The 22025-nt window shown below is 41.3% G+C and overlaps 1 protein-coding gene across 2 annotated transcripts in view; it reads left to right on the top strand.

The window, feature by feature from the left end:
• LOC136773232 (connectin-like) overlaps positions 1-21800 on the top strand; it is a 173735-nt gene extending 151935 nt beyond the window's left edge. For both annotated transcript variants that reach the window (XM_066726727.1, XM_066726728.1), the window contains 3 exons: positions 13683-13868; positions 14264-14418; positions 15182-21800. In XM_066726727.1, coding sequence (XP_066582824.1) covers positions 13683-13868; positions 14264-14418; positions 15182-15448 — 608 coding nt within the window. In that variant the 3' untranslated portion in view covers positions 15449-21800. The remainder of the gene's footprint in view (positions 1-13682; positions 13869-14263; positions 14419-15181) is intronic.
• Positions 21801-22025: the final 225 nt, after the last annotated feature.

The following is a 22025-nucleotide window of genomic DNA, read 5'->3' on the forward strand; positions in this document are numbered from 1 at the left end:
AAACGACAGCGCAGCGAAACGCGAAACAATCGTCGTATATATCGATTGAACATATTACTCTGGCTCTGACGCGGAACCCTTCAGCAACGTGGCCGTAATAATTACATCCCCTCTGTGGCGTTTCGGGATTGCTAATAAAAAATAATGCCTATATACTACTTCACCGATTGGTAATAATCGAGGCGACAGCCCTTCCCATCCACCCCCCCCCCCCTCCCTCTTCCTGCGGTTATTCCGGATGAGTGCCAAAGCGACGAGAGAAATCGAGAAATCTGCTGGCAGCTTCTCCACCTGTAGGGGAGAATCTTCGTCGAGAGAAGACTTATTACGAGCGACGAGGCAATACAACCATGAAAAATCTGATGGAGGAAGGATGAAGGAAAGAATCGGATGGGGAAATGACGATTGTAGTGCTACCGCAGTGATGGATTCGATATTTATGGACGGATTATTATTGAATGGAACAGATCGACGAGCCGCTGGAGGGAAGACAAAACGGTGTGGGAAGATAAATTATGTTGTAGAGAACGGGAGGAGGAGGGGGGAGGGGGGGTACTACTAATAACGCTAGCGGAGCGCGATGCAAATATGCCGAGCGTAAGCTGCGAGTAAAACCACCAATGCATATTGCACCGAGAGTGCACTTGATGTTTACAACGCGTCAATGTCAGCTGGTCCCTTATCGACTCTGATATCCAAACGCAGTACCTGCCGTTATAATCCAAACCGATAATTACTCCAGTATTCCACGACCCGCAATGAACAAATGCTTTTTATCGTTCCAAGTGCAAATGAATCACAGCTGCTCCAAATTTACAATGACATCTGGAACATATCGCTATTTCGACTCACTAATTTATAGACGCGTATGTATGTTCGGGTCACAGGCTTATTTTCTGTCTTCAGGCTTTCCTCCGTATCGATCTGGCAGATCTCGGAGAGCGAGGAGAGAGTCGAGGAAATTGTGCAGCCAGCTTCGTCGCGACTGTCATCGTTTGGTAGCGCGTTGCGCATGAACTCGGCGAAATAACTGGAGAGAGGCTTGCGAGAATCGTGGTTCGTTTTAGCTTCCGGTGTCCGTGATCAGAATGGCCAAGTTTGACCTCGCTTTGACCGGGGACGCGGTGCGGAATTGCAGGGAGAGTGTTGGAGGGTGGGAATGTTGGACAGGGACGTTTGTAGCAAGGGGATCGATGCGTGGAGACGGTGACCAACGGTTATTGCCGTTAGTTAATCTATTATCGAAAACCCACCTCTCTCCCTCTTGCTGCACTACCACACCTACATATAGTTTCGCCATGTACTATATATGTACATATTCCATCTCCCTAACACGCTTCAACGATCCTCCTCCTTCTACCAAATTTATAATTACATTGTCCAATCCATCAATGCTCCGCCACCATCGAACCAGACTCCGGAAACACACACACACACACACACACAAACACATAATACTTCTTTTACACTTAAACTCGGTTTATGTATGCTGGTGGACTGGCTGCTTGGGATTTTCACAGCGACGAGACTCAAAAATTCTGCTTTCGCATCTCAATTACAGCTCGTCGATAAATATTTCTATGGCGAGCTACAAATGACCAATGAAATCGACTGGATTTCATCCGATGGTTAATTCGTTACGGTATTGAATTTGCGTCGGCAGTGATATATCCATATCGGGATTTTTGTCGAGTCTCGCGCGTCATTGGGAAAAATTGCGTTAGTCCCGGCTCGACGGCATTGCAGAAATCATCGAAACGTCCCGGAGCGAGACGATCGGGAAAAGAAAATCAAAAAATTATAGTGTAATGCGTAATTTCGTTTACACTGCTGTTTTCGAGACTAATTTTAATTAGTATAGTGATTTAGCGGTTGGACGAACGCTAAGCAAATTATATATATATATAGGTTTAAAGGGGAAGCGGTTTGGCGGACAAATGAATCGGCTGCCGAACTGTCGAAACTTCCTACCACCCCCTGTCATTTACCACCCTCGACCGTGCAGTTTACCTGCTGGTTCCCCGACATAGCCTTCTCTCCGGAAACTATAGCCAAAACACTGTGGAGGACGGAATTGCACCGTTCGGTCCGAAGCAAAATTAAAGGAACGCTTGTAAAAGCAACCGAGCTGAAAAATCACCCCAACCCCCCTGGTATCCTTTGTTTCATTGGTCCCCGGCACGAGTTAATTATTTCTGATCCTTGGCCAGGGGAACGATGACAGTGAAATTTTATTTGCAAAGCTCGTTAAGAAAGTTTGCGAGAGTCGAAGCAAAAGTTGGCCCGGCGCCAGTTGCTTTTTCGTCGCAGGATACCAAGGCTCTAAGGAGCTTTAACCGTCGACCTTATTTCCGGTTATAAAAATCGTCTCGTGCACCGAAGCGGCTGGTCGGCCACGGCCAAAAGTATTTCGCTGCATTCCAGAGTCAGTCAGAGCAAATTTCTTCCCTCTACATTCATATACCTGCGCAAAGTCTCTGACGTATATATACATATGAGAACGCAAACTCCACTATACGATATAGTTGCAGGTACGTAGAGCGAGTGTCCAGCAAGAAATTCGAAAGAAACTGGATAAAAATGCAGGAGGTGGCTAACATTGGCTCATTTCGACTATATACACTTTCGAACTCCTCTCGGCTTTTTTCAATGGAAATCTCCGATCAACCGCTGCGGCGAATGCCATAAAAATCTTGAATCTAATCACGATGTGGTCCCCTTATCGTCATCGGGATATTTCCATGACTTCTTGCACGGGTAACATTTGCGAATTCTCTCTCTCTCTCTCTCTCTCGTTCAGAGATCCAACGTAAGATAGTGTAATGCACATTATTGTTATTACTATGGTGGAAATTAAAATCTGTATAGGGAGAGGGGGGGGGGGGGGACGAGAGAAGGAGGAAAAACCTGTTGCGAGTGGTGGGGATAGGCATTATGGTTATACCGATCGATAATGTCAAGGGTCAATTGTAAGAGCAGTTGAGTTTAGGACGGTTCGCAATCGACGGTGTGTGGTGCACGAGTGTAATTCGATCGGTCGTTTCGAAGCTGCAATCCTAAGCGTTGATCTGCGCGAGAGAACGCATATATCGGGCATTTGACAATAGCCGCAATTGGATCATTCCCGTAGTAGCTAATGACGAGCCCGAACTTCCTAACTCGGGAAATATTTAGCCGATTGGTCACGTGCACTGCACACATCCCTTCCGTAAACCAATACTTCGCTCGCCATTATCACCACTGGGAATAACTTGCCACTTGTCGCTTTTCGTGAGAAAATATGGAGAAAGCGGACAATCTTGGAGTTCAGCCTCGCATAGATTCGTATTGGAAAGTTGACAGTTCAATTTTGGCGGAATAACGCCGGAGAGTGGAGAACGATATAAATCGGTAAGTTGGTTCTTCGTCCTGGGATTTAGCGTATGTATACAACGTACTACAGCTAGAGGGTGTACGTATAGTAGGGGAAGTACGAAGCGTGGAAGGAAAGAAGTGTATACACGCGGAGAGTCGCGCCCGGAACACAGCAACACTTCCGTTTCCGGCTCGAGGCAATTTCCGAAGAATAGCTGCGGTGCAGTGGCGCGGCGTCGCGTGGCGTGGCGTGGCGTGGCGTGGCTTTTCGTGGCGTTTCGAGGCGTTTCGAGGCGTGCCACGTGCGCGTCTCCTTCGTTCCAAGACAAACGACCTCCGGATACTCGCTGCTGAATAATTGAAGACTCAATTTTCTTCACAGACACTTGACATTTGATATCCCGTCGTCAAGGACTCCGTTTTCATCAAGCTGCTCGACACTCGCGTTAACCTGCTCGTTTCCATCCACCACTACCTCCCCCCTCTCCTCAACCATCACTGGGTCTCGACACCTTCGCTCCAGTTCCCATACGTTTTTGAGCGCAGCGCGCGTCAATGGAACAGTTGCATGGGACCGAATTCAAAGCTGCTCTCGCTTGCTGGAATATCATCGATTCCAACCAGCACCTCTATAAGCGTGAAAAAAATCCGAGCAAAACGAGATAAACCGAACGAAAAGGTCGCAGGCGAGGAAATCCAGCGCGAATAACCTGCCTCCCTCCGATCGTGTAAATAAAACACTGACAAGTTGGTCGCAACGAGTCGTTTCGCGTGACAGCTCTCGTTTGAATCAATCTTGCATCCCCCCTCCCCCCTCCTCACACTCCCCATTCGCCATCGACGGCAACAAATCCAAATTACAAGCAGTTCGATGTATATTCAGCTTCGTGCGTTTTCTCCATGCTTTTCGTTATAACAGAATTTTCCCTCTGTCTCCGTACATGCATACGCCACTGAAAACTTTCCCCTTATTCCATTCAGCAAAGTCCCCGTTGATTTCACCGTTTCACATTTGCCCCGGAAAATTACATCGTGATTTAATAAAAACCTGCCATTCGAGCCCCGCTGCAAACACTAATTTCTATGCATTATAAATATATATCCTGTTGGTAGAGACGGTCAAGCAAACGAATCATCGAACCTCTCGATATCTCTTTCATTTATATAACCCTCGAGGAAACCTCACAGACTGCGTTGAAATGGTGGAGGATCCGTCCGAGAAATCTATATTGTGGAATTGGGCGGAGTTGGCGAGCGTATAGTGTTAAGGTAAATTCTTACTACGGACAACCGCAGTATGAATGAAACGACTCGAACCATGGATATAAAATTCAGTTTAACTTTCTAACCATAAGAGATATCAATTTTTTGCACAAGACCTTTTCGAAGTACCTTCTATTTGCATTCGGGAGGATCTTAGACAAAACATTGATATTTATTCCACAGTTACAAGGATAAGGAGAACTTTATGTTCATAATCTTGTTCATTTTATCCGATATTCTTTGCTCGCGATGTGATGTAAAAAAATTGGGAAAGCTTTTGGCAGAATCAATTCCGACCGATCGATTATCTGGTAGTTGTTTTTTCTTCTCTCTCGTTATGGTGGTATACTGTATTCTTTTCGGCAATTGGCGTAAAAGTGGAGAGATCGTGTAGTGAAGAGCAGGAAGGCACGGGGTTGGATTAGGGGTGGATTGGCAGGTCGTGGCTAGACGACGAGGAAATAAACGGGTACGGGGAAGGGGAAGAACTTGACGCAGGGGGTGCAGAGGGGTGTGAAACGAGAAACAGAGAGAGAGGGAGAGAGAGAGTCGAAGGGTCGTACTCACTGCGAGGGGCCCAGCGACCCTCTCGCGTAGGCGTGTCCCTATATTAGGTTTTAATCATTCAGGGGATGAAATTTTCGACGCGGGGCGTGGTAGTCTGCTCCTCTGCCGGCACCACCTCTTCCTGTGCTACCCCTGTTGCTGCTTCGTCTCTGCTATATATATGTATATATATTTCTACCCCCGGCCCCCCTTATCTATACCTATCTACCACCTCTCGTCAACACAGGTAGCTCCAATCGAACCTTAACCTGTCTACAAATCATCTTCCCTAAGAATACTAGATATGCAAATCCACGCACACACACTCATCTCCTACCAATTAAGTCCTATATATCCCATTAATAAGATGTAACGCGTAAAATTCTTAACGATCAAACTTTTTTCCAACACGCTGCTGGATATATCGAAAGTTTTGCTGGATATTTCCAAGATGGGGGTATCTCTCGGTGGAAAGTTGGCGCGGGAAATTAGTGAGATTGGGGTAAGGAGGTAATTCATCCGGGAGAAATAGCTAGTTAATTAGCAGCGTTTTTAAGGTAAATGGTCGGGGGTTTAGCGGTTACCGCGGGCTTCGGGGGTTCCTAGGTTTTATTAGTCCCAATGCAGTGAAACTGCGAACCGTACGTCTCGGTCCTATAAGGAGTGACGTTCCAACGGATTTGTAGGGAAGAGAGAGAGAGAGAGAGAGAGAGAGAGAAGCATGGATACTCTCTGACTTTGTCACACCGTCCATAACTTAACCCGACAGTTTTCTTGCTGCACAAACTCCCATTGTTGCAGCTGTTGCAGGTATTACTTTGGACCTGACGTAAATCGAACCTCATTGGTCCAAGGAAACTGCAGCTCGAGGGAGAAAGATGAGGGATTAAAATTGACTGGGAACGATAAGTGAGTGGGAGATGGATAGAGATAGTAATAGAGAGAGAGAGAGAGAGAGAGAGAAGTTTCCACTTCCGGTTATCAGAGTCGTTCCACATAAATCTCGTTTGAACCGTGTAAAACCCCAAACACGATACGAAACACCGGCGAAACGTTCTTGTCCACACCAATTCGAAACGGGATCGTCCCATCCCTATTTGTGCGCCCCCTCCAACTCATCCCCCGTCATCGCAAGGGAAGCAAGAAAAGCTCGCTTCTTTTTCTCTATAAACTGCCACCGGCCAATCCCAAGAGGACGGATGAATTATCACGTGACTTTTCGTCTTTCGTCTTAATAAACTTTTGTAGCGAGCTCTCGACTCTCTTGCTGCCAGGGTTTTGTCTCTTCTGCCATGGAATCGCGGACTACTTTATGCGAAACTAGTCATGTATGTTTAATTGGTGAAATAAAACTGAATAAGAGAGAGAGAGAGAGAGAGGCAGAGAGATATCTTGAATCGGTGAAGCCTGCACGTGACTACCCTTTAACTTGCAGCTTGAAGACTCGGCCAACTTGGAAAACTTTGCCTGCCCGTTATATTCTCGTTATTCTCAAAATTAATCCGCCCCTTCCTGACTTAGGACTACACTCTCGTCTAACGCATATCGCCGTTTGTCGAAAACCATTAATCACAGACTAATGACTCACTCGCGCTTACTTCCCCCTTTCTACCTCTTTTTTTCTGCACCCCACCCCCCTCCCTCGCCTACCCTCCCCAATCCCCCTAGTACCTATGATTAGCTGCAGAAATGTTTTACACGTTGCTCCACCGCAAAACTTCTTCCACCAATTGCTCCTCCTTCTGTTCAGAGCTCACTCTCAATAAAAAGTTTCCCTCGCTAGACTTACAAATAAGTCGACGTTACTCCGATATCAGCCAAGTGATATCTTTCCGTTCAGCAGCAAGCCCGGCTTTTCGTCAAATACTTAATTAGTCTCTGTCTCAATTACCATAATTGACTCTTAATTTCACTTTGATTAGAAAACTGATAATGAACTGTACTTGCAGTTTTTGCAGCGTTGAGTGCCGTCTCGATTGAATTTAATCATGGGCTTCGTGGCAGGGGATGAAACTTAACAGCTTGGCTGCTTATTAGAGCCACTCGATAATGGTAATGACGTGCATGACACTTATACTCTAGCCACCATATTCCTTTATATATATATATATAGGGAGTCACGAGCTTTCTATGTTGCGCGTCTAGATTGCTCCATTTGTGGCGTATACTTTTTTATTTCAATGCTAAAGTTGGCGAAAGCTGAAAAGTTCCGTTATTGCCAGTCTGGTTTGGACACATTGTTAAAGTATTATTATATGGGTCATGCGAAACCAAATAAAAGCACAGTGTGTCATATAAATTGGATAAGTTTAGCATCCTCTTCGGAAATTAAATGGAGAATCGATCGCGACTCGCTGATTTAATTCGATTACCGCGACAACGTTTATACATATACATGTATGGACATCATCGTAAAAGCCGCCGTTGAAACTCCGAATTTAGTGTCGGATGTTAAATTTATATGACAATTTAAGTATCTTTTATACGCTTAATGGTCAGTCGGATAAACGCGCGCGCCGAGATTTTACGCGGCTCACGTGCCCGACGGTAAAATATTGAAAATTTCATCAGGATCCCGCCAAACTTTTGTTTTTAAATGCAAATCAGGTTTGCTGATTGTATTGTCAGCTGGAAATTCTCCATTCGACGTACTTTTCAACATTTCCACTTGGTGCCATTATCCAAGCACGCGCACACACACACACGCGCGCGCGCGCGTATCTACATATCCTGCGCAATAAAACAAATGAATAAACAAAGAAGAATAAAATAAAAAATGGGAGAAAAAAATCATGCAGCGATAGCAAATATTTGATCGTTACGCGCGCTTAGTCAAACTTGTAAATTGGGTGGAAAAATGGAGGGAGAGGCTGGGATATTAGAGCGGCCTGTCATTTAAGTGAAAAGTGATAAATTCAACGGAAACGATGAAAAAAAGGAAGGGGAGGAAAACAGGGAAAAACTGTTATTAACGCTCCATGATACGGAACAAGCAATCGCGATCGTTTCAAATCGTTTTTCCGCGAGAAATATTGGTTTCATATTTTTGCCGAACAGGAGAAAAAGGGTTGACGAGCGGCACATGGCATCCCGTATCCAACAGGAGCGTTTTATTATTAAGGGTGCAGTTGCATCGCCATACCTGCTGGATTGACAGTTTCATGTGTGCCGCGACAAGTGAATTCTCGACTAGACGCCTCGTTAACTTTGGAATCGAAAAGACCGGAACTGCCCCAGCCAGATTTCCTCGAATTTTCCAAGAGACCAAAAAAACCTCCTCAGATAAATATATTATATATATATTGGATTTGATTGGAGAGAGTAACGAAGCATTTCTAGGTACATTTCCTCTTACCTATATATGTATGTATATATATATATATATATATATCAAAAGAGAGGGAGAGAGCACGCAGTTTCGCGTCAGGTAAACTGCTTTATTGGTCCATATATGCGTAACTCGGAGCATAAGGGTCCGAAGCAATAGTTTCGCTTCCATAGAGGAGGTGAATCCACCGTCTTCCACCAACTTGAACGATCAAAGATGGGGAAAATATTGAACGGATAAAACGAAGGGACCGGCAAATCCGTCGGGGAATCCTCCGACAATAGTGCTGGAAAGTATAACAATAATCGGAGCTAGGTCCTCGTGGGAAATAGTGGATAGCATCGACAACACTATATCGTTCTCCTCCTTTCCACCCCCATCTTTTTCTTCTCCTCCATTTTTCCTCCTCGCACGACTACACACACACATGCACGCGTACATAGATTCATTCGACGCGAGAAAAAACAGATTGCACGATGACTATACGATGAATACCAAACGTCACAACATTACTCGACCCCAACCAGAGTCACATGTTTCATCGCGCGTGCCATATGAAACACTATATATACCAACGGGACCATCGGATTCTTCTTATACTCTCAACCTCAAACTCCTTTTATATTACACTTGACCTAGAAAATACCAAAACGACACTGAAATATCCGCTCAGTCAGTTATTCCTATATATATATATATATATACTTTTTCATTCAATCAAACTTTTCCATATAGAATATACCACGAATAATATCTATACAAAAAAAAGCAATTGGAAATAATTAGAGTATATATTTCCTGCCGGGCTTTCACCTTTGAAACCTTTCCACACAGATGGAGTGGAATTTTTCCTAATTGGGTAACTGACGGAAAAAGCACCTTTGCTCCGTTATGTTTTGTATCTGCTAGGAATGAGATGGAAGATTGAGCTGGAGTGAGTATTTGCTACCTCCTTCGCGATCGATTTTTCGATAGGGAAGATACGCGAGTAATTTGGCGAAAACATCGAGACTCGTCGAGACTTTGAGAATGCGGCAAAGGAAACCATTTGCCGTTGCGGCTTGCTGTGAGCTGAGAAGACGGAAAAGAAAACAAGGAAAAAGAAAGGGGAGGAAGAGCTATCTCTTTACAAGTTAAAACCATCTCAGTTACATATTGATTCCGATCCTGTATATATATATATATATATACTCTAAGAGATCTCGCTTCGACTCTAGCATAGTATCCATCCGTTATATATATAGTTTCGCCAATTATATTTGCCATTCAATAATGAAAATTCGCGTCAAATATTAGCAGAGTCCTGCTAGAAATCTTGCTTTCATCAATGGGTAGCGTTCGTTGGTTATTAAACCGATATTCCGGATCTGCTCCTTCGTTTAATTATCGATCCTGTTATTATATGATATTATATATATATATATATATATATATATATATAGTGATTCCTGAAGAAATACGCGATATTATTTCCGGTAGGATGAAGCAGGTAAAGGTCTGTACTTGTATAGCACACTTTTACAGGTAGACGCGTTATTGGCGAGGAAGCAAGCATGGACGTATAGCACGCGGATGTAACCAAGACATTTGCAAATGAAATTATGATCGAAGGGCGTGCGCATTAATGGAGTTTGATTTTCTTGCGACGAGCGAGTTTCTAGATCCATTAAGAAATGGTGCGTTGAAAGCTTTCGAGTAAAGTCGAACGCGATTGGAGAATCGACACCCTGGAATTTTTATAGCGTCAGCCAATGGTCGTTGATATCCTCTTGATAGTTCTCCCATGAGTCCCGTAGGATTCTCTCTCGAAAATTGAAAGCCCGATGAGATAAATCTGGAATCTTCCTGAAGGAGTAACAGAATGAGGCAAAGGGGAATTTGACTTAGTTTGTCCAGTAGGTACACCCCCCCCCTTTCTCTCTTTCTATATATATATATATATATATGTATGAAGATATTTCATTCATTAGAAGATCGAAGAAAATTCTGAGACGCCACGCGCTATTTTCTCAACAAATTCGAGTCCTCCGAGTATACGGAATGCTATTCTCCCTGCCATCAGAATAATACCTTTTGTTAAAACGCATAAGGATAATTTCATTATTCCATTTTCAACTTAACTGTTATTTGTATTCAAATCTGTGTATACGTGAATTCTTGTGTATTCTAAACTATGTACATTACTCCCTAATTACCAGTTCTATTCGAATACGATGCAGGATATAATAATAAGGAGTAAAACAACCGTTACCACGATACAAACAAAAGTAACAAATTTTAATTATAAATAACATATACAAATGCAGGATTTCCGGAAAAGTCAATGGAAATAGAGGAAAGTATTTTAAACAAAGTAAAGTATGGAATTGCAATGTTTCGTATTGGAATTACAGGTATCCTCTTAGGAGATCTGGATACTTGCACCACGGGACGTATAAAAATTTTCTCTCTGCTACTCAAGCCAGTCAGCCTCCAATATTCCACTGAATATTCATTAGCTGCTTAATATTAAATATCTACATAATAGACCTTTCGTTCAAACTCTATTTTTATCAGATCATAATGCTTCCTGCAGGCTAAATTAATACAAAAAAAAAACAATATGGTTTCTTGTCCTTATAGTGAGGAGCTCTTTGAAGCACTCGTAATAATTGTGGTAAATAAACGTTCAAGGGCTATGAATATCCATTGATCGAGGATTTAAAGAAATTAAAATGTAAAGCGGACTGGTTTTGTCTTGGACGAAAAGACGTTTCGTGGTTAGAGGTATAATTCAATGAATAATTCTGTCGCGTAGCAGGATAATCAATAAATTCTAGCACCCAAACCAACGAAGTAAAAATTAGCAGGCTGTGTAGCGAGCTTATAGCATATCTTGTAATGTATTTTACGCGTGACGCGTGTAGAATTATAGAGGGGAAACCAGTGTAGTTTAATTATGATTAAAGTGCTGCTATTTGGAGTAAAAATAACGCAGAAACAACGAGACTGATTTGCTCCATTATGAAACGATCTATTTTAAGCGTTAATCAGCGACAATTTAGCTGTATAATGAAACATCTTATATATATATACGGGTTAGGATGATTTTGCGTTGGTTAGTAATGTTAGGCTTCGAAAAGCAGCATTGGTGTACTCGCGCGCTTGAGGAAATGTCAGATTTGAGAGGAGGCTGGCTCATCTCTTATTCAATTTCAAAGCTTGCAAGTTCTCCCCGACCGTGGAAATGGCGTTTCGTTAAAATAAGAATAATTGGGAGGAATAAGGATAATGGACGAAACGAGCTAGGCCCTCGGGCAAATGGGGAGGGGGTTGTAAAACCGCAAAAGATTTTCGTAGGCTCCTCCTGTGACAAAAAGAGCGAGGGAAAAAGATGGATAGCGCCAGGTTTAAGAAAGCTATATATATATATAAGGGTGGTGGAGCCTCGGGGTATCTCTAAAAGTCTATAATGCATGTAAATATATGTGATGTGTGCATATACTCCATATATATACAGAGAGAGAGAGAGAGAGAGAGAGAGAGAGTGAGATACTACAAGTGGACGAATAGGATTGATTGAGAAACAGATTTGTTGCAGAGAAATTGGAAAATTTATGAAACTCGATTATGAAATGACTTTTGGGTATATATAGGGAGTAGAGCATGTGTGGGTTTTGAAGGCTCCAGGGGTCAGCACAGGAAATTCTGACCAGGGTCTTCGCGATACATTATGAAACAATTAATTAAAACTACCATGGTGGAGACTACGCAGCAAACTGGCCCAGTTCCCTTCGAGTGAAATCGCTCAATTATTAAACCAGTTACACATGCTCCGACGAATTTTCGAGAAGCCAAACGAAATTTTCACCTCTGAGGCTCTGAACAAACGAAATACTGCGGTGATTCGGCAAATTATTCGCATTAATCGTTACGTACGTCTCTGACAGGGTCAGGACAAGTTTGTAATTTTCTAAATTCAAGGAAAAAGGAAAGAAGGGAAAAGAGGTGGAATGGAGAATTTACGGGAGTAGAAGTTTCAACAGAAGTTTTTCTGCGTGGGAAGAGTCTTTTAACTTTGTTTTTTTTTTCCTCTTTTTTTTCGCGTTCAACTGAAGAGGGCGTTTTATCCGATAAGGGTATGTGGGATAGATATATACGGAGTTGATGAGGAAGGTTGGAGAAAAAGTGAATGAAGAAGAGGAAGAAGAGAAAGAGAGTATGAGAAATTCATTATTAATCGAGCGATTAAGGGTGCGCGGTTTCGTAAGGCGAATGGACGCAACGGGGCATGGAGAATGGAGTCCCATCGTGGAATTCTCCAGCAGGCAACAGTGTATAACCGAGGCAAGCCGCTACCAATCGCATTAAAGATTAACCGGGCCTCGCTACCCGTGACGAAGCTTCATCCACCGCTGTCACCATATTCGGCTTTTCCCGCGAACCCAAAATCCGCACTGGATTTTCACCCACCAACGAAAATCCTGAATAAATCAAGGCAGATTAGTCGAATGGTCGCCAAAGATCCCTTCCATTCTTTTCAAAATATTACTCTCCAAGATCCTCGGATAAGCAGCATATTCTTAATTATACCTGCTGTTTTTCATTTCAAATCTTGAAATAATAATAAGTCCAACAGAATTAGTCGAATTAGGACCAAAATCTCAGTTATTCTTCTTAAAATATCACTCCAATAAGAAAGTCGAGAGTATATATATTACTTTTAATGATTTCTTTATGTATTCTTGAAATCATCAATAACTACAATTTCGATTAAGATCAGTCAAGTACCAGAATAAAGATACCCTCGAGTTTTCCGAAAATATCTTCACGAGTATAACTCAAAAGCAAGTACGTCTATTTTGGAAATTCAGTGATACCACTGACTAGAGAAAAAGGAGACAGTTTATAATTTTAATATGATAATAGGATTGGATGGTCCGCGGAGAACGAAACATAGAGGTTGAAATTAGCAGAGGATAATAAGTTTGAGACTGAGATGAAAGTGCTGGGTAACTGTCGTTCTCAGAGAATTCGCTGTGTGTGTGTTATACGTATTATTAAGCTAAGAATGTGAAATAAGTTTTGGGAAAAGGGGTATTTGAGGGGATGCCGACGCGCCGCTCGACACTTGGCGCGGAAGATTGGCAAGAAAAAGACATAATTATGAGGTTAACGAGTTTGTCTGATCAAAGCGATTTTCTTGTTTCAGGGAACCGTCTGATCTGCGACTGCAAGCTCGCCTGGATCTGGGGCCTCAGGAACGAGACTAAGAATACGAAGCTGAGGGCCGCTCTCGAGGAGCTCACTTGCTTCTTAGAGAGCAATAACGCTACGTCCAAGATCAACAGCGAGGACCTCGAGAGGAAACAAGCACTTGAAATTGCAAGGAATCCCGGTAAGTTCTACATCCCCTTCTTTCTCTTCCTCCAGCTCTTCTTCTGCTTTTTCCACTTTTCTTCCCTTATCTCTCCACTTTACCTTCCATGCACCCTCGTACTCCTCTCTCTCTCTCTCTCTCTCTCTCTAGCTCCTACAGTTTGCTCCTAGCGCCACTAGTTCTCTCCTGCAATTTACTTCAACCCGCACAGTTACGACTGTCTTTTTTCTCCCTTTCTTTCCTTCCGGCACTCTCCTCACCTGGCGCATGCACCCTCTTATTTTCAAATTCGATACACATCCTTCTTTTATTGCCAATTACTCGATTTCTTTAGCCAAAGTACTTTTGTCAACTAGCTCGTGCAGTTTTACTTTGAGAATGCCAACCTGATTCGCTAATGTGATATTCCACAGACGGGTACCTCGCCAGCAACCTGAAGCAAACTGGAGGAAATCCCGAGGAGTTCAGCTATGCGATGGATGATCTCGACAACGACTACGAGGATGACGACGATGAGTTCCAGGAAAATTACGAGGATGAATCCTCGTCAAACTCCAAAACGCCCAAGGTCAGAGAGACTCCAAAATTCAATTTAACCCGTGCACTTTCAAGAGACTCCTTTCAATCTCGCTTCTCCGTCACTCGCCTCTAATTAAAAATCATATCAGCCACAAATTAATTAGTGAAATTACTGAAACCGTAAAATCCACCAAATCCAATCGCACTTTTATACTCCGACCACTTGTATAATAAAATAGTAAAACTCATTTTACAAGCACAGGCACTCTGCAAATGAGAAGAATTTTTCACTAAAAATTGCTGTGAATTTTTACTTGTCAAAGAACGTATCGTCACTTGTTAGACTATTTATCAGTATACAACGAATTTTAACAGCAAAAATCAGTACATTTTTATTCCTCTTTTACGGTAAAATTGAATCATAAACCAGTAAATAGTCAATCAATTAACGGTATATATCATGTGGTTACTACAATTCAAGTTTATTTTTGCTGAAAATTTTTGTCCGTGTGCATTTTCATATGTGCATATATACATAGACAGTGCAAATTTCATTTAGCAAATGTAGCAGATATGTATAACATAGCAGTCTTGCGTGAAATTACATATTGTACACTACGAAATTTTTTAATATTTTATTCATTTCCACGAGACTTTTTGGAATAAAGCATTGGTAACCGTAGTTTCGGGATTATAAAAATGGGGAAAATGAGTGGGATCCATCGAGTTACATATACATATAACATGTAGATGAGTAATGGGCGGGCGAACGTATTAATAAACAGAGGATGGTGCGTCGTTTTTGGTTGCAGGTGGAAGTGGTGGGGGGTAAGACGCTGTACGAGAAGCACTTATTCGAATTGAGACCGGAGGATCTTCCGTGTCCAGCACCATCGAAGGATTTGATGGCGTCGGAGCAGCCGTCGAGTCGACACGAAAACGCCCCGGTAGGCTCATGGGGTTCCAAGTGGTTCTACTCATCGGCGCAGAGCACGAAAGTCAGCCCAGCCCTTCTCCTGGCTCTTCTCGCCTCTGTTCTCCTCCTCGCCTCATTCTCATTCTCATCCGCATCCACGTAGAACCACCGGATCGCTTCAATTTGGCCCTCAAGGACATCCAGCGATTAAACCGCGCTCAGGATCGACACACCCACTTTGCGCACGTTATTTCGTGACGTATATGTTTATATATATGTATTATAATACGTTACGCATACGCGCGGGCCAATCTCACGCGCGATAGATTCTCTCAAGCCCAATTTCGAATCTCACCAAACAATTTTATTGGAAAAAGTCTCGCTCTCGGAGAAAATTCATCGAGTCACTCGTTGGGCGAGCAGAGAGGGAGAGAGAGAGAGAGAGAGAGAGAGAGAGAGACGTTACCAAAGATTGTAAGCATATGTATATGTATGTTTCAGGGTTTGAGAATTTTCCGCGCGAACGAGCAATGAATAATATAGTACTCGTTCGTATTGTATCTGTAATTTTGAAAATTGTCTTCGCGTTTCATCAAACTTGTTAAAAACTCGCGTGGTTATCTCTTTTATCGTTCTTTTATTCCATTCCCTTTCTCTCTCTCTCTCTCTCTCTCTCTTTCTCTTTCTCTACTCCTAAATAATCACGAGGAATCTTTCGAGTTACCGCAAATGCGTCAATTTAGCCGATATCATCCTATTCGAGTGAAAAGACGATCGATGTCCACTGGCAATCCTCGAGAAATTCCGAAACCCCACCCAAGCTGATATTTGATAAAGAAATCGACCGGAAATTGCGATAAATCTTCCATCATATTATACCAGCTGGATACGAGGAATATTATCATAGAGAAAATCAATTTATAAGAGTAATTTGCAAAGTGCTCCCTTTATTTGCCCGTCACGTGTTCTTCAATCGTGAACAGATCGAACGATTAATTGTCACTTTAGCGTTTTAGTGTTAAGCTTTTTTTAGATATATAGATTAACTGAATTTGCCATATAGCGCGAAAAGACTTGGAGTAAATGTATCGATGAGGGTTCCATCGATTTTTGCGAAATGCATGAGCGATTTTGCGTCTTTTGATTAAGCTTATGCGTGCTTGTGTATCTGTATGCCTGTGGTTGCGTCTGTATATGAGCTTGTGCACATGAACGCGCAGGCTTACATTATGCGAATCTGTGGACGGAAGGATGAGCTGGAAGATCATAGCTCGCCCGGATATCCTCCAATCGAATGTGCGAGATGGACAAATTTTCGCATTCTCGTGCCTCCAGCTGTGTGTGTACTGCATGCAGCAATCCAACCAATATCAAGATGGAGCTGCGGCTGAACGGACGATGAAATTTAACGGTTCCTGCTCGTGTATCGGTGTAACGATACGAAACCTGTACATATACACGTCTCTGGAATCCACTCGTTCGGAGGCTGCAGAAATGACGTAGGCGAATGCCAAAAATTGATCAGATCCGATCTCCGATCGGTCCATCGAGCACGCTTTTCTCAACATTTTTTCCATGCTTTTTCTATATATATATATATATATATATATATTTATATATATATAGCCAACCGTATATATAACCCTTTTTCATTAACGTCCTAATATTTATCTGATAATAAGGAAACTATAATTAGGATTAATTTTCTACGCGAGACTATATATTTAATGATTGGCTGGGAAATAAATGTACGCTGTGTATCATTATGGAAACGCAAATTTGCATTGATATAGAGGGATGGAAATGTGAATTTAAATAAGTTTTATTTGCACATAATACAGCAAGAGAAACGTCGATTTATTGTTAATATCGTTTAAAGGGATGTGAATAAAATGGAATCAAATATTTGTGCCGGGGTTTGCATTACACTTAATTGGATATTAATAACAGCTGGATCACTCGTTATAAGGCCATTTGAAAAAATATCAATTGTACCAAACGGCGCTTAAAAAGTGTTTTCATTTTATTCATGTAAGCTACTTAATTATGCCAGTAAAATCAACAATTTACCTAAGTATACACCATTGAATATTGAGTATGCAATTTTCATTAGTAATCTAATTATATTACGTACAGTCGATCCACCAAACAAATTTAGAGCTCGAATATAATACGAATATGATTTGATGTTTCCACAAATAAAGATTTATAGTCGAGTGATTGTATAAAGAAGAAAAAAATTCTAGGATATATATATATCGATCTGTATAGAGAGCGAAGGGGTCCCCCTACACTGCCCGGAAGACACACATACCAAAGGTAGAGTCATGGCTAATAAACAGCAAAATCTCGAAGATAAGTATAGTATAATATATATATACGCATAAAATACGTATACCTCGCAACGATCGAAAAACACACAAAAATTCAAGACTGCGATTTGCCTGATTCGTTACTTTCCATTGCGAAAAATCTGAGTCGTGCGACTGAATTTTTCACTTTTTTCCAATCAATTTCATTGAACGATTTCTGCTGGAAATATTGCGTGGCAATATCAATAATTCACGATACGACGATGTATCAATGGAGAAGAGGATAAATCAACAAGAAAGATCATCCGGTCGAATCTATCAGACTGAAACTTTTTACAATTATCAATCGCTCTCATGAATTCGATTTTTGATACAAACGTCGAAATGCAGAAGCTTTTTGGCGACTTCCTCCACATCGGCCAATAGAGTTTTATCGAAAACTGCGAGACTTTCAAGACTTTTTACCGCGTAAAAGCATATGAGAATGTATTTGTCACGCTCATGACGATTTCCGATGAATATCGATCAGCATGAGAAGTAGGATTGCGATTAATTAACGGACCAATGGGGAGCCGAGAATGAAAATTCGTCGCTAAAGAGGGTAGACGAGGGTAGAGAATAGGGAAAATTGCGAGTAGGTAGAACGAAAGGTAAGAGCTAGGTTTTCATCGAGGTTGATGTTAGGAATTTCGCGACTTCTCGAAAGAATTCGCGTCCTTCGCGACGGAATAGCAGTTGCTCAGGTACTCGAGCACGTTCCACAACGATTTCCTTTTCGACTGGTTTACCGAGAAATTCCTCGAAAACGATGCGTCGCCTCGCTGAGAATCTACTTTTCGTCCAGTCAATTCGTTTTCAGGAGTTTAAAGTTAACCCGCGCTGGCGCTAGTCCAGCAAACGCCTTGCTTACGGTAGATGCAGGCGTGAAATTCGACAATTTATAGACTATTTTATAGCGATAAAAGCGAGCCTCGTAAAATAAACAACATCGTTCAGGATTTTCATCTTCATAATCTATACTCGACGCGTTCAACGAAAAATTCATCGCAGATCGATAAAAGCGCACAATATTTATTCCTGAGAAACCAAAGTTATTTCGTCTCGTTGCTTAGACTTTCCTAGTGATTTTTCCGAAAGAGTCTCTCTACTTGCCGTTAGATATCATCGAGTCCGAGGAACGTGGAGCCAACAAATTCTGGCTTTAACAGTAAAAAGACCAATGAATCACGTTTAGAAATTATAGTCAATTTTCTTATTATATATATATATATATATATTGAGTACTTTTTTCTGTAACCGTTTCAAAACTATGAATTATGGCCTGACAGATTTTAGGTTTACTTGTGAATCGTGAAACAGTCGCAACAAGCATATAAATCAACCTCGTCATTATAATTATAAGCGCTTCTGACAATCGTGAATTAAAGAATCAAAGTAAATTTTTCTTTCTCGCCAGGAAAGTATAATGTGAATTCTTGCTTGCAAATACAAATATTATTTTTATCGCACGTGAATTCAAATATAATTATTATGACAATTTCGTGATAAATTTACATTAATGTCATATAGGTAAATACTCGTCTGTTGACAATATTTCCTGTTATATCAGTTCAATTCCACTAAAACTTGAATTCCAATGGATCGGTTTTCATACTTTGTTCACGCTTTATTCGTATTTGTCGAGTGCTCCAATCCATCGATATACTATATACACGAGCTTATGCACGGATAATAAACCCCAATCATGCTGGTCGAAAAGAAATAATTTCAATTGTTCTTGTTCGCAAATATTTTTGTCTTTGCGTAGGCTTTATTCTTTTGGGTATTTCTCGTTATTGGAGTTTTTGATTTGGTATAGGAGATAGATATACCATGAAAATATAAACCGAGATCCATAAAACGTTACCAAAAATAGATCACGATCAAAGTCATCTGGGTAGATATGACTAAAAGAATTATAAAAAAAAATGTAGAAATAATGGATGAGCGATTTGTGTGTTCTCGACATGGAATTGGAATCGCATCGCGTGGCTCGAGGATCGTCGCGTAAGATGGAGCGTAGGAAGGAAGGAAGGATGTGGCAAAAAAAATGAAAAATAGGAGGAAGAAAAAATAAAAGTGCTTAAGGAAGGACTTTGTGCGATGGAAGGAAAGACGAGGAGGAGAATGGAGGTTTTACTCGTAGGCTAAATAAGAAGAGGAGAAGAAGCTTTTGCAATTTCCGTGACGCTGGTTCGCAAATTGGCGACGCAATTGCGTTATAGCCACGAAGGAGCCAAGCTGCGTTGCTCTCGATCACCTCCCCTCGTTATTCGCGAGAGCCGACAAAGTCGAGAGGAATAAAGAGAGAAGAAAAATCGTCGAAACAACGTAGAGTACCGTCTATCCCGCGAAGAATAATAAGAGAAGAAACGGTGTAGGAGATAAATAATAGTGAAAGAGGAAGAGAAGGGGTAGGAGAGGGAGGAGGAAAGAGAAGAAAACTATTGATATAATGTTAAAATAATTGTCATAGTATATGCGTTATCATAGTATCCTGATATAGTATATAAAAGGTTGAGCCGCGAAGCGACGTTGCCGAATGCGACGTACTAATCCGGGAAGGGATGGGAGAAGAAATAAACTACACGACTATAAATTATTATAAATATATGCAGAGAGGAGAAGGAGTTAAAGAGTATATGAATTATAAGCATAATTGTGTGAAAAAAAAACATTGAAAAACTGCAGAAAAATGCGTATGAATTTCCTGCCAAGCGTTTTCATTGGCTATCTCGCGCTACCACGTGTCTATATATACATATAGCTAATACTATCAGTGTGTATTAAACGTTTTACAAACTAGTCGGTCTAAACAATTAACCAATTACTCTCGCATTTAACGCTGGCTCAATAAATATCGTGCCATGCACGTATCGTACGCGGTGTTATAATCGAATCGTTCTTATTCCATATATGTTCCGCATCTCTTCTTGCGCACGAAAAATGCGTTGGCATAACGCTGTTTCGCGGAATGACATCTGTTGTCGGTGAAAGTATGCTTACATAAGTAAATTAATTTATTCATTGATCGATCGATAAATAATTAATTAAGGAAAAACTGTGTTCTTGGGATAGCGCGTGCGCTACGTTTTTCACAGTGCGTATGCGAAACGCCTTCTGGATTTGAGGGGAAACGTGGAACAGTATAGATTAAAAGTGATGTATGGGAGAGAGAGAGAGAGAGAGAAAGAAGTGAAAGGTAGTACTGGGAAAAACTCTTCCGCAAGTTTTTCACAGGCTTTCCGCAAGGCTGGAAGTACTCGCGCCAATCTTGGTTAAGATTTTCCAGAAATATTGGCAAGGTATTATACATATATATATATACACGGTTTTAAAGCTAAGAGATATATCGAGAAATGATACCAGAGAAGTTTCGTGTTAGTCCTTATTAGATGCCCGATTGAATATAACGATAAAAGATAATCATCGATTGCGTCACGCATCCGGTTGGACTCGTCTCTCTGCGAGCGAATCTGAAACTCCAGAAAAATTCAGAGTACAAATCGGCCGAGCGCAATCCCGTTGCTCCGGCGAGTCTATATGTTTTCAATATCAATACCGAGAGAAACATTTTCTTTTGATATATTTACAATTTTCTTCTATCCTTCAAACGATCAACGAAATTTCGTTAAGAAAATAACTTTTACGGCGATTGGTCGATCTCGATAGTTTCATTTAAAGACGATTCTTGTAAAATATTACGACCTATCAGTATTTTCCTATTATTTTTCAAGCCTCTGTCCATACACGCTTCGATTTTTCATCTTCACCTTTATTGCGCAATGTACATGCAGCATCTCGATCCGAATTTTTTCAGACAATTGCTGTTTTCTAGTGTACGTATCGTACGACTTGTCTAGATGGAGAAAGATTTCATCATACGCGAGAAGGGATTCAAAAAAGAAAATTGTTCTATATTATATATATTATATAGATATAGAGAGAGGGAGAGAAATTCACTTATATCTACTTTCGAGTTACGATTTTAAGCAAATTTCTATCACGTCACTGCAAAGCCACATTTTCCGATTAAGATACGATTGAAAAGATTTGTCTATGAATAAATATAAGTTAAGATTAAACTATACTTATAAATTTATTGTCAAACCGTAATATGTATTATATGTTTTTTTGTAAGATTTAGCGATAATGAGAAATAAATCGTCGAAGGGAGATCCTCGTCTTACGTATTGAATTTCTTCTCCCACGTCCCTTTGTGAATTCTAGCTTTCTTTACATCGTGCACTCTTTTTCGCATAAATTACGCGACTGGCCGAACAATCGAAGCACGATTCTGGGATAGTACAGTCGCAGGTAAGTATATCAATATTTAATTCCCTCTTCTTTTGACTACGTTTCACGGTTCGGAGTGAGCAGAAACGACCA

Source organism: Prorops nasuta, unplaced genomic scaffold, assembly GCF_024137725.1.
Source record: "Prorops nasuta isolate Cenicafe-Biocafe unplaced genomic scaffold, Cenicafe_Pnas_1.2 PNAS00005, whole genome shotgun sequence".
NCBI lineage: Eukaryota > Metazoa > Arthropoda > Insecta > Hymenoptera > Bethylidae > Prorops > Prorops nasuta.